The following is a 15,095-nucleotide window of genomic DNA, read 5'->3' on the forward strand; positions in this document are numbered from 1 at the left end:
GAGGAACTACGAATCGAGCGGTTTCAAGACGGGAAGCGAGGTTAGAGATGGAAGTAGGTACTTGGATATGGAAATGGGTTGCTCCAGCGCAAATGCGAAGCTCGAATCTATCAATTTCACTCCACAGGTAAGAGCGATTGGTGGCGGTGATAGAGGAACTAGGCGGCTTCGGTAATTCGCTGATTCGGAGAGTAAACACAAAGGATGGAATAGTGGTGCGATCCCTGGTCGAGGAGAGAGAGAGAGAGAGAGAGAGGGGAGAAGAGACGAGATACGGAATGAGAATTAGGCGCGATGAGAAGCACCGAGATCGACCTCGGAACGAAAAGCAAAGAGAGTCGAAAGAAAGAGAGAGAAGTGGATCGTCGAGTAGAATGCAAAATCATCATTCGTATATTATATACTGCAAATATAAAAGCTATGTATATTCCGCGAAAACGGCATGTACGAACATGTATTCGATGACGGACATCATTAGTCCAAGTGTAAATTCTATCCACACATGCTATTCGCCTCCATTCTGCGGGCGACCAGATTAAACGGAAACGCGGGAGATGTTGATTCTCGCGGGTACATATTTCGCACACATTGTTACGAAATCGATACGTATACGACAACTTGTATGCATAGTTCCTCCGTGCAGTTTCTCCAAGTTACCATAACGCTGACGATAGGAACGGTAGCCGCTAGTTAAATGGTGTCACCGACCCGATTCGTGGATGCGCTAGTGTGAAATTCGTAGGTATACACGGTTATCAAACCCCCTTTCCAACAGCTTTATTAGCCCGATCGCTTCGTCTTACACGCAGTTAAATACACGCGTCTTTGTCCGTCGTTTATTGCACCGGACCGCAATATGACACGCATAATACGCACGCCGCGTAATCACTGTCGTTGATAATGTGACACGCAATAGGCCATGTCGGAGCCACTTGGATATGGCTTGTACCTATTCCCATACACAGCTGCGAATCGCTCTATGCGGACTACCACGAATCCAACCAACCGTTCGCTTGACGTTACCGTGCGCGCGATAACGTGCTCGCTGATGTATGCACGAGTCGCAGTTTGTCGGTTGCACCTCCGCCACCGCCGCTGAATTGAGGCCGATCCCGTGTCACTAGATTCACAAAAGCTTCCGGTCGATTTACGAGCGCGTAGGGCTTTCCCGTTGCCGAGTGTTATGCGACCAAATGGTCATGCCACGTGGATTTCAATGACTTGTAACGTAGTTTTCAGTTGAACGACGCGTATAAACGCCAAGCATGTCGCGTAATTGCCAGGTATGCAATAATTGATAATAGGACTAACTAAACGTGTAAGAAAATCCTTGTTACGTTAAAAATATTATACCAAAATTATGCTGTTTTTATAAGTGCTCCAATTCTCTTTCCCCTCCCTCTCTATCTATAATAAGTATACATACGTGTGCATGTGTCTTTCTCTCTTTCTACCAAACTAAATAATTATAAGTAATATATGTGATCAATTTATAATATTATATAATTTTTGTCTATTAAGAAAAAATTTAGAATCATGATTAAATAAAATCATTTTATGTCATTATGTCGTTGTATCAAATTATTAAAATAAAGTAGTAAAAAGAATCCATTCATTTCTATGTCTTATATTTAAATTAGTCTTAATTTAATTGACTGTAATATATACTACAAAGAGAGATCTTTATAAAATTATCAACAAAATAAAAATGTTAATTACAAAATATATATATATATCTGCATTTAAAATTTTTATTTATATTTATAAAAATATAAAGATACAATATAAAAACTATTTATAAAGACTGCTTGCTGAAGCATTCTAGTAACAAACGATACCTTCATCGCTTTATTTTAAACTTAGCTACGCGTCGATTTAACTAAAAATTTCTTCATGCAAAGTGAAAGTCATGAAGATTAATGTATGCGAAAGTGAGGGTAACTGGTTCCCTATTCCCACGATACTAGAACACCAAAGAGGCGGCAAGAAAAAGGCGATAAGGAAAGAAGAGGAAGAGCGCGATCATTTTCTATGGCGCGAGCAAAAAAAAAAAAAAAAAAGCAAATCTTCGCAAAAATGAGGCAAGTTGTTTCCTTCTCGTTCACCGAGCAAGCTTACCTACGAAATAGGTAAGATTACCAAAGATGTAGAGTGAGAACAACTTTGCAACATGATACCCTCCTCCTGAGGAATCTAAGAAAAGTAAATCTAATAAATGAAGAAAATAGTAATAAAATAAATATATAATGTTTTCGCAAATTTTCCTAATAAAATAAGTAATAAGTGTTGTGTAATAAGCTTTGTTTACAAATTTTTGGCATTCTCATAGATATTGCTATCTTTTCTATTCTTTTCTCATAAGAAGTTATTCTATTTTTCCACGTATAATTTTTACTTATATTTAAATAAAGCATGGACAAAATCAAGTTGCAAAAAAACGGCTAATAAAAAAGGATTTTTTTTATATATTAACTCAATCAAACTGAATCATGTTACTTTTTCTGGAGTAAGCAAATTAACCGTCGAAACTTTTGTCTAATGCTGTACAGCATCAAACGAACCGATCACCGGCATGCACACGAACCGCTCGGTCTCGTCGGCGCATGTTGTACGTCGTTGCCGTCGGCACGTTAATTAGCACTCTAAATCAAGCATATAAATCAAGCGAGGTGCACGTTTCCGCGAGGATGATCAGCGGAGGACGCCTACTCGCGTTAACTTCGTCCGGAATATATATCGGTGCACTCCACTTGCAACGCTCATCCGCGATGCGCCGAGCTGGCGAAAACCGCTCGCTCGTTCGCGCAATACTGAACGCACGGAAACGCGACGTGCCCATCATTGGTTAGACTACGCGAATATCTTCATAAGATATATTACCCGGCATGTCGTGGAGAAAGGCCCTTTCGGAAATTACTGCGCCAACACTCGATTGGCTCACGAGGTATATCCATCCCCGCGGCATCTCTCCGGATTGATCCCCTTTATTGGCGACATTCGTGAGAATCTTCGGAAAACGCGAGACGAACGAACGTAGATGAACAAATTAAAGGAAAACTAAAGAAAACGGACTGAAGAGAAGAAAAGAGAGAAGAGAGAAGCGGAGAAAGAGCGCTCTCGCAAACGTTATTCCGTTCTACGATTTCACCTCTCTTCAAGGAATCCCGCGCGAGAAATTCCTCCCCCGGCTTGTTCACCCCGCCGTCTCGCCGGTAACTATCAATGGCATCCGGCTAGTAATTCTGCGAACGACTGCCGACATACCAGTCCGTTCGATAGATAACGAGTAACGACATTTTAGGCAGATAGTAACGGTCGTTACGTCCGGCTCTTACGCAGATTACGTTTACCCGAGAGCGATCGACGCGTTATATTTCACAGATTAAAATTAATACGCGCACGAATCACCATGCAGATAAACGCACGCGTGTCTAGGATAGATATACACTGACTATCCGTCCCCGTCCGTGTTGACTGTTTTGCCTCACGGCGTCGCGAGAAATAAACCCCACGTCGTCATCGTGCAGCAACATTCACACGTATACATCTGGTTTCATTTACTCGCTCTCGCAATTAGGATTCCAATTAAAGCGTTATCAAAGCTCCCGTTGTAATTATGCGTGTACCTGATGATCATTAATAATTACGTATTTACAGCCGGTATCGATATATAATTTTCATCGCCCGCCTTTATTAAAGTTCAAATACCAGGAACGTAACCAACTTACAGAGAATTCATTAATCGACATTTTTTTTTTATTCCTATGGCCTAAATTATATAGTCAAGCAAATAATTATACCGTATGAATTGACTTTTTTGTTGTCAACGACAAGATTATGACTAACTAAGTAATATCTTAACCTTTCTGTCTTTACGAGCTACAGGATCATTAAATTTCGATATTTATGCGCACATGCATATTTATAATATGAATTGTTTTACTTTTGTTGCACTAAATTTTAGTAATAGTTACTTTCACTCGTCTAAAGTGTAGTGTCTAAGAAATAAACTAAAAGAGAGATAAAGGATAAGAAAATAATATTTTCTTTAAAGATTTTTTGCAATGTCAAGATCATTAATTATGTTTTAAATAGGATCATAGATATTTATTAACTCGATGTTGCAGCTTCTCATCAAGAAGAATGGAACGACGTATAATGAGCTTGAATAACCATGATTAATGATCTTGAAAGAATGCATTTTCGGGCTAATTTCAATGCATCTTGAAGAAGAGGGAGAATAGACATTCAGAAACATTCAGAAACTCATGTGGCGAATAAGTTAATGTTGTACTTTATAAAAAAGTACCTAAAATTTCTTTTCAAACAATAATTGAATATATTCTGTACATGTTAAAATAAACATATATTTAATACTCGATAAATTATTCGCACAAATCTTGTCATATTAAACATGTAATATATTTTCTTATTTGTTTATTTTATCTTGAAATACGATTTCAAGAAAATAACTTTTCAGAATAAAGTAGTCTTAAGAACTTCGTATATTATCATACAAGTTCATAATAGCATTTGGTATATATATGTAAAATTTGCATGTAAAAAGAATAATTGGACAGTCACAAGCTAAAGCAGCGGTGTGTCTCATAAATAATACTGAATGATAATATGCGATCGCAAGGCGACATTTACGTTCAAGTGCTATTCTCATCAACGTACCGTAACCGAACGCGATGAACGCTCTTTGTTCGTGTTCAAGATCCACAATGAGCTAGTGTAGCACAGATATTAACTCGCGGGTACTCACACAAGGAAGAGGATATTTGCGGTAACAACGCGGAAACGCTCTTCGGAGTTTCTGCCAAAAACAAGTTACGTAGATTACGGAATTATTCATGAGTAGTCGCAAAAATCGTTCATTAATCCCAGGAACAGAAAATTTCTGTAACTCATGCTAATTATCCTACCAATTAACGTGATCCCGCACGGAGATCATAAAATTACAGGATTACCCTCGCGGGCTTTCGTTACTTGGTCGCATTACGACTCGACTTGGGAGGAAATCGGATGCGTGCAAATTGATTGACACTCGCGAAAGTGTCTCGAACACGATTCGTAATTGGAAGCCGATAGCGCTCTCGTGCGAGCGCGTCTCAGAATGAGAGAACCCTCTCTAAAAAAAAGCCAAATCGAACGCGTCATAAACGACACGACTGAATTATACCTATCCCCGGAGAAAATGATTGTCGCATATATTAACTCGCACGCGGAGGCTACGAACGGGAGCGTCGGACTGTCGGGATATGTCATTGTACCTTGAATGAGTTTATCGCGAGTGGACGTGCCTCACTGTCCCGGCTTTGCCACGCAACCGGTCGTTTTTCACATGGCATCATATACGCCCCTGTGTGCAGCCTCTACCTCCACTCCATTTTTGCGTGCTCTAGGCAACGCTGGTTCAGGTTATGGAAATGGGATGACTAACGACTCGCTTCCTCAGCCAACACATACCAGTACCACTTTCTACTGGTTGATAACGGTAATTCTTGGAATTTAGGCGATAATTTTGACAAAATAATTTCTCAAAAAAACGTGTCTTATGTGGTTGCATTTTTTCATAATGATTGTAAAAACTCTCGGGATGCGTTATATAATATTGACTAATCACTAATACTGATTGAATTTTACTTGAAAATTGACAAAATAAAGCGAGACGATATGGCAAGGATAAATAATATAATATTGATATTTATATAATCGCGCTAATTTTTGATTAAAAGAATATTTCTATCTACAATTATATGTTTATATTAGTGGTTAAAACAAAGATGAGTAAAATAGAAAAATTATGATTCCGCACAGAAAGTATAACTAAGTTGCTTATTAAATATTTCATAATTTTATGAGCGACGCACGAGAAAGGAAAAGAGAGAAAAAAGAAAGAATAATGCCTCCTCTAAGCAGATTAAAAATGTGGAGACGCTTGCTTGGGAATAACAGAAAAACGACCGAGAGAAGAGTCACTTATTCAAAGCGCGGCTTTGATAGAAAGAGTTTCAATGGATAATAAAATTAGAGCAAATTGCGTGCCGTCAAACCTAATTTGTACACAGCATCGCTTGTTATATCTCTTTTATACACGTATATTTAATATCGTTCGCTCGAGGGAAAACAATCTCGAGACGGTCACAAACGAAATCTGTCGTATACTGGCAACTACAAGTACACGACGATAGGTGAGCTCATAAAATGAAATTGAAGCTACCGATAAAGGTCTCAATAAAACGTTAAGCAGCGCGTATATCGTTAGGCGCTAAAATATTTCATATTATATTTACGATTATACGCGAGAAAGGTACGAGCGCACATTTTCGTTAACATTGGTCCCGCGTCGCGACAAAAACATCGGAGTTATGGGATACTTCTGGTTTATAGACTAACAAGACCGAGACTCGTTTAACACGCACGTGCACGAGAAACGATTTACTCTTTTTCCCCGAGTTATATTCTTTTTTCGAAAATTTATTTTCCACTCGATTCTGCGGTTTAAATCCGAGAGATTATACCGAACAACAGCTCTACATACAATGCGAAAGTCTGAAAGAGATACATGTAATATTTTTATCGTTTTATTGCTTGCAATTTAATTAGTAATAGAATCACGTATCTACTTGATAATCACGTAATTATGGATCTATTATTATATCAATGAATTCTATCTTTGACGACATATACAGCGTTTGTGATAACATTAGCTTTTGCCACGTAATCTGTCATGTAGATATGACAATAAATAATAGCATAGCCTGTTGATAACTAGTGCTATTGTCAACTTTCGGGTATTTTTTTCAATTAGATATATTTTCCGAAATACCTAAATTTTATACAAAAAGAAAGAAAACAGTTTGCTATTATTTTATGTAATTATTGCTTAAATTAGTCATATCCGCATGACATTTTTCTTTGTTTATTAAAAAAATAAAACATGTATTCTAGAAATTCTGCATTTTATTGAAAAATATTTGTGAGCTAAAAATATCTTCTATTTCGCTTCCTGTGTGAGAGAAACTGAGAAAATTCACCATACAGATCCATTAACGGTGGATTGTTAGATTGACCGATATGAATTACAAGTTTTAAATCACTATGTCATTGTCATCAATACACGCACATACGTATACACATCCGGTAAAAGATATTTTACTCAACAGTGAAAAATCGACGCAAACAGGTTTGACGAGTACCACATTGTGGCATCACAAGTAGGTAGCATCTGCATCTCTTTCTCTCGCTACTTGCTCTCTTCGTTATAATTTTCTACTTTATATTTACTGTACAGTTAGAATCGTTGAACCGCAAGCTTCGCACGTTTATCAAACATATGATTAATATTTTTTTTTTATTTGAAGATTCAAGTTTTATCTCAGTTTCTCACTCATTTAATAATCATTTGGCAACAAACAATTTAATGTGCAAATATCTACAAGCTTGTTGCTATCAGTATATATTCTCTCGGTATATTTTTGTAGTATAATCAATTGTAATTTAAAAATTAATTCAAATATTAATCTATATCTATTCGACAACCCGAAGAATGACGACTCCATTCAGGGCGAAATTGTGGTAGAATGCACGTTTTTTTTTTTTTTTTTTTTTTTTTTTTTTTTTTGCGTAATTGACACGATAGAGATTATACTTTCATCGTGATTTAAATTTATTGTATATTCCTAGATAATTAATTCAAAATTAATAAAATAAAATTAATAAATTGAATTTTGTAAATTTATAAAAGTTGATCAAAGTATAATATAAATTTATCTGTTACCTAGAGATATAAATTTATATCACGATGAAAGTATCATTTCTACCGTGCCAATTATGGAAAAAAAGATATGTGGCTATGCATCCTGCCACAATTTCGCCTTGAGTGGAGTCGCCACTCTTCGGGTTGTCAAATAGATATGATTATCGGGTCATTATTGCGGATCGAGCCTACACACTGAAGTATCAATGAATATCGTCGGAGTAATATCGTCTATTTAACTGCACGCAATTTCAATGTCGCCAGCATAAATAAGCCTCGAGTATAACAACAGCAGATGCGTTGTTCACAAACCAGACGGTTCGCGTGTTGACGCAGCGACCGACGATTTTCTAGCGTGTGCTTCATTCTATCGAATGCGCATTTCATCCGTTCGACAGCTTATCCTCGATTCTCCCTCGAAACGATCGGTCGGCAATCAACCGGATACCGCGGGGCAAAAAGCGGAGAGGGCGGCATCGCGCGGTAAGAAATTTGCAGCGTCGCGATAAATCAGAAGGACGAGCGAGAGATCGTCTCGCGCCTTCGATGGCATATGGAACGTGATACACACACAGTTCTCACCATATAAAGCGGACTTTACAGATATACTGACGAGTATTTGCGAGATCGAAGGAGAAGGAAATTGAACGATTCTGCCAGTCGCAAATATGAGAAAAGAACAAGATGACCGTCAAGTAGTTTCGCGCTGGATCTCGTTTCTCTGATTCTAGAGTAGTCGCTAACTAATAATGGTAATAATAGTAATATCACACGAAAGAATCGCGCGTTAAATTACTGCTAATCATTGTAGTGAAACGAGATTTTCAACGAGGCTTCCGACGCGTCCTAAGTCAAAAGAAAATAAAAGAATGTCTTGAGGATTCGCTAGAGAAAATTGCTATTCTCATGTATTTTTTTATAAGATAGAATATTCGAAAATTAAATGCTAGAATTGTAGCATATATAATAAAATTAAAAATTTAATTTTCTTTTCACTTTCGTATCGCACAATGACAATTGTATCAACTTGTTTTGATATAACTCTCTCTTTTCGCAAGTGATATTTCGAGGTAATATACAGACAATTGTGCCAGTTGGCTAGTATGGCACAGAATGGAGTGATTAGAGAAGCTCGATTCTCGGGACAGATTTCGTGATAAGCGAATGCGCGTTTGTGACACTCGGGATTGCGCAATGGCGTCTCTAGAGCAGTGAGACAGTCGTTTGCATTGCTTGTTTGCACTCGATATAGATGTACGTATGCTACTGACGGTAGGCATTGATGCTCGACACTTGGCCTTCCTAACAGTATCATGAATATTTACGCGGTATCTCTCATGGCAAAATCAATGTATATGCCTACACTTAAAGATGTTTTGCAATATAGTACACTCTTCTCGCAAACTCTGCGTAAAGCGACATGGATATTGCTCTTATCGTCCTTTTTCCTTATCGCGTATCTAAAAGATTTGTTCGCGCGTAGCTACTTACGTTAATCTGAGAAGAAAACGTTTCCAGAAAATATAAGGACGCGGAAAGTTTCTCTCTCTCTCTCTCTCTGAAAGGCAAACGCGAACGCTTCGAGACTTAACGCCTAGGTAGTGAAAGTTCATAAGCTTTTCATAAGAATTTTGGTACAAACTTCTCCTTACCGTTTTATATATTACGACTTATAGCGTTACTACCTATTCGAATAACTTATGGAAGTCGCGCATGTCGAAAACATTGTTGTGACGCTTTTCTATGATTCATGAACGATATAGTATAATACATGTATAACGCGCGCGCGCGCTGTTTTTTTTCTCAACTTTTAAATACGTAATATCCCTCTCTATTATTTTTGCAGGATTTATCTTTTAAACATTATAAAAAATTGTTTATTTAAAAAAACCAAAATTTGTTGCATGTATTTCATACATATATATAATTGTCAGTATATGATTGTAAGCGTTTTGCATAACTATATTAAAAATTATATATAAAATTTCCTAGGAATTATAAGTACGCTCATACATTATGACAGTTTAAATGTGTATCAATATGCATTAAAATGATGGCATAAAATATTATTGGTAAACTGATACCACTCAAAATATATAAGTATGAACAAAATGTTCTACAAATGAATATCAAATCATATAAATTAATAGAATTCATTCGACAACATGATAATTTGATATGTGAGGAGAATACTCAGGAATGTATTTTTCCGTAATCATCAAATTATCCGGCACGGTAATATAAATTTGCACCATCAAAGAATAAAAAATACTATCGTGCCGCGAATAAATATACTCCACGTATAAGTACGCGCGTATAATCTGACGAGCTCCGGCGCGAATACGTGCGGAAAGAGAACCGTACGTAGGTATGAAAACGCGAAATGAACTCTTAAATATTTCATGACGAACGAAAGATGTGAATTTACGTCATATAGACTGCAGGAAGATGGTGATGTGTTCGGCGGTGGTGGCGTAGTACCGGTTGGTGCGCGAGAGGATAGGTACCGAAAGGACGAGGCGAAAAATGCAGAAGGGGTGCTAGTGGCTTGGTAAGAACCCGATTCGAATATATGTTGGATGCGGATAGTACGGGCGTGGTGCGGCATATTACATCATTAATATAGTGCATATCGGAACGTGAGCAGCTGAGAGAATCACAACCGAATTCTATAATAGATCCCTCTTTTGCTCTTCATGATCCTCTTGAGCCAACCTCGCTCTCGCGCACACGTATCCCAGTTATCAGTAATAAATTAGTAAAGTTAATTAATAAATTATCGAGATTAAAAAAGACCGAAAAACTAAACGACGATGTTCCAATATGTTTATCTTTGATCGTTCATATTTTAGAAAATAATTGATCACAAACAAGATCTATTTCTTTTTATTTTAAAGAATATTTAAAAAATTGAGTATGATAAATAGTCAATATTCCGTAATCTTATTTTAGACTATTTGAAAGTGGTGCTTTAAATTACGTTTCTCGTCTGGAGAGAAAATTTTGAAACTGGTGAATCTCGTCCATTATCTGCACTAGTCGCGGTGCATACTACCGTGCGTTCGCGAACGAGAGAGCAAAGTTTGTAAAATCAGTGTAATAGCACTAATACTACAGAATGATCGAGCTCGAGAGCTTATTTCTGCGCAAACAGAGGCCAATGTGCTCAGTCAGTATAGATTTAGAATTCCTGCATATGTGTGTATCGGTGGCGGTAATACAGTGATTATAGAGCAAATTTTTTGTACAAAAGAGATATCACGATACCCATCCGGCCAACATCTTGAAATCTTGTCGCCATAAAACTCGCGATTTGAGTTTCATAATGCCACAAATCCACGGCTACGAAACGCCCGAAGGGCGCGTCGCGCCCAATAATTGGATGCTATTCCCGTAATAAAATTTCACCCTGCAAAGTCCGCTTAAGGGCACTCATAAATTTCTATAATATAAATTCCTGAATAGTCGTTCAACTACACGTATGTTCAGAATGTTTTTAACGTTAATATATTTACTCATTTTATTAACCTCATAGGAGAAGCAGACTTATAAAATTAAAGTTATTCTGTTATAAACGCAAAACGACCCGATTTATATTTGCATAAATTTCAGAAGCACAGAGAAAGCGCGAGATGATCTTTTCTTAGAAAATGTTTAGACGTTATCTCTTTTTTGTTGACTGTTATTAAATATGTTGATAATAAGTTAAAAACTGTAAAGAAATTATTTAAAACAATATGTAATTTATAAAAATTTTATTCCGACGAAGATGTTAAAGAAACGAAGATTCCAATGAGATGTTAAAGTCGCACAAAATATTAAAACCGACCCAGAAAAGTATGATTAGAATGAATAATTATGAAGGAATAATATTAAATATTCATAACTTTAAACTTTTTAATACGCTCTTCGGCAAGTGTATGCGTGTAAAATGTTTTATGATCAAGTTATTATTTCGCAAATCTTTTATTTTTTTCTATAATTATAAATTTATCGTTTATAGAAGAAAATAAAGTTGGGATTAATTTTCGCGAATCTTCTATTCACTATAAACATACGTATCTTTTGTTAATGCCATTGAAATAATCATTTGTTATAATTTTTTATAGATATTGTTGCTTGTAGTTATAAGATGCCTTGTCTCTATATTTCTGGACATGACTAATTTACTCTAATCTTCGATCGTTAATCATACCAGTAAAAGCATAATTACGTAAACCTATTAATATATGCACAAACGAAAAGATAATACATTACAATGCTTTAGTAATTCTATACTTAAATTAATCGCATCAGACTTTTAATTATTCAACTCATACTTATAGATGCGTTTTACCTCGCGCATTCAGATATTTGATTGTTTGTATCAAATATATCATACCTGTGTTTATGAACATTATTTGTATAATAATTTAATTAAAAAGTATTTTTATAAAAACAATATCCCTTGATTCTTATAGAAAAAATTCTTGGAGTAAAAATATTAAATCGCTAATATTTCATAAATATATATTTTGCTAATAGTTTAGCATAAGTAAATCTGCAGTAACAGTGTAATATTTTGGCATATACACTATTTGGATAAATTCAAAATTTAGTCCTCCATTTTGATACAATGAATCTATCAGGTATTTTTAACATGATTTATTAATATTTTTATAATATATAATCTCAATTGGAAAATTTAAAATATAATATAATAATCAAGGAAATAAATGATAAATACATATATACAAAATAAAAGAGTTTATAATTATTATAACTAATTAAAATTATAAGAAATATTATTAAGCAATAAGAAATCATAATTATACATTACCTCAAGTTAAAATAAAAAATAATTTAACACTCACCAATACGATGCGCAACGACGGAATTGTAGTACGCAACGTTGATCTGTAAGATATAAATATATACAAATTAAAGTAATGTCCAAAATAAAATAATGAAAAAATATATAGTTATTATGCGAGCAATTAAATTTTTTCGTACTTTAAATAAATATTTAATAGATGAAACAATACATAATTCTTTCCAAAAATTCTTTTCTTTATATAAAATAAAATGACAAATAAAAATCTAATTCTTAAATAAGAAATTTAGATAATTATAAATCTTATGTAATGTTAAAATATATATATATATAATATAAATTATTGCAAATATCATTAATTATCTTAAATGTTTCAAAATAAAATCTAGAATATTTTATATGCATTATATTACTCTCAATACTGTAAAATAAATTACTTATTGTGGAGATAAACCAGTAATTTCAAACAAGTAATAAACAATAAATTTATCAAGTTATAAATTGCTCACCCTATGGTTGCTTTAATGTCGCCCAATGCTTCACCGAGTCACCTCCTCCTCTCTTGTTCATTCTTTATTGCTTCTAGTGGCACTCACACCCGTTCACGACATTCACTCGCAAAAACATTATATATATTACATTAATTACGATAGCGCACAAATTAGTAGAATATGATAGCATGACACTTTTTGACATAATAGTATACAATGCGCACTTTTCCTTATATTTAGTAGAACAACATAAAAAATATGTTAAATTACGATATCTGCTTAGCACTCAAGAATCACCCTGGCAAATTTGCATACTATTTATCGCACGACAATGTTTTTTCTATTACTAACAAATGTTCACTTTTATTTCAGAGAAATTTTATTATTTTATAACACAAATTATAAATAAATATACAAATTAAATGTAAAAATATATATTCGCAAATTGTAAAATTCAAAAATATAGTTTGTCGGCTATTTACATGCGACAAATTTCGCGAAACATAAAATGAATAAACGGTAAATATATTATGGCTTTCTTAAATTATTTGCTCCAACGATTCGTGTATTATACTCTCTCTCTCTGCGTTCTCTAAAAATAGTTTAAAGTAAATTACATTTATATCGTGGCGAAAAGTTTAAAGTATGAGACGAGAAATCATCGAAACAAAATATATTTAAGTAAATATTTCGTCTATAAATATTGAAATTAAATAACAATTTATAATTTCCATTTTCTATATGATTTTAATTCCTCTATCAAATTAAAAGAATATGTAAAATATGTGCTTTGATAAATAACTGTCGTTTACAAATTATTAATCGCTAATTGTAAAAATTGATAATAGTTCGCGCTTATTCGTGAAAGATAATGCGACGATACAGCTGTCTGCATTGTGTACGCAGAGTCGTTCCTAATACTAGCTCGAGCCTCGCAGTGCGAATGAGAAGGTGACGGTGTGTCAACAATAGGCTATACGTCGCTACTAGCGACGATGAATTGACAATGTTTATGTTTGGCTTTCGTTTTTGTGCCGTATAGCGTCTAGTATTGGTATATGATCGCTTTGCCATCATTCGCGCGACGAGACTCGATCTAGTAAGAACGGCTCTGCGTATGTATGTTGTCGAACTATCTTTCGCAAATAAACGTAAAAAAGACGATTGAATTTAGTGAATTGACAACTTGTAAGCCACAATTATTTATCGATGTATAACTTGCATATTCTTATTAATTTGAAATAGGAAACAAAATCATAAAAAATGAATTATTTAAATTGTTTTAATTCGATATTTATGAACGAGGTATTTACTTAAATATATTTAATTTAAAAGATTTCTCGCAAAATCTTTAAACTTTTTTCACCGTTCTAAACGTAATTTATTCTAAATCTATTTTCGGAGAGCGTAGAGTACATGATTAGAAGATTTTAAAAAACTATAAAAAATTATTAATTATATATATTTCGCATATAAATTATTATCAATAAACTATATATATTTTTGAATATTCAAAATTTGAGGATATTTATTTTAATTCTGTATTTATTTATTTGACTTTTAAATCAAAATAATAAAATTGCATAAAAATGTGAATATTATTTGTTAATACAACAATGATAGTATTATCGTACCGAGTAACATGTAAAATTTTCGCATCATGATTTTCGAGAGCTAAGCATATTATAGAATAACATATTTTTTATTTCTTTGTTCTGCTGTTGCAGTACAATAAAATGCGCATTGCATGCTATTAACGTCGAATGTGCGTCGTATTCTGTTAATTAGTGCGTTCGCGATCGTAATTAACAGTGTAATTAAATGTTTTTGCGATAAATGTCGTGAACATATATGAGTGCCATGAAGAAATAGCTAAGAATAAACAAAAGAGGAAGGAAGAAGAAAGTCTAAAAAAGCATTGAGGAACAACGGAGCAACATAAGGTGAGTAATTTATAACCTAATTAATTTAATGTGTTACTTGTGTAAAATTTTTTTACTTGTTCGTTTATCTCTAATAATAATTT

The 15,095-nt window shown here is 34.4% G+C and overlaps 1 protein-coding gene across 4 annotated transcripts in view; it reads right to left on the reverse strand.

The window, feature by feature from the left end:
- The window catches only part of Atg16 (Autophagy-related 16), a 397,081-nt gene that overhangs the window by 341,563 nt on the left and 40,423 nt on the right, over positions 1–15,095 (reverse strand). For 2 of the 4 annotated variants that reach the window (XM_083033334.1, XM_083033335.1), the window contains one exon: positions 12,619–12,661. The exons of the other annotated variants lie outside the window; for them this stretch is intronic. In XM_083033334.1, the coding sequence (XP_082889460.1) occupies positions 12,619–12,661 (43 nt within the window). The remainder of the gene's footprint in view (positions 1–12,618; positions 12,662–15,095) is intronic. 4 annotated transcript variants of the gene reach the window in all.

Source organism: Prenolepis imparis, unplaced genomic scaffold (genome assembly GCF_030444845.1).
Source record: "Prenolepis imparis isolate NDT839.2.m4 unplaced genomic scaffold, iyPreImpa1.0 SCAF_3, whole genome shotgun sequence".
NCBI classification, from domain to species: Eukaryota; Metazoa; Arthropoda; class Insecta; order Hymenoptera; family Formicidae; genus Prenolepis; species Prenolepis imparis.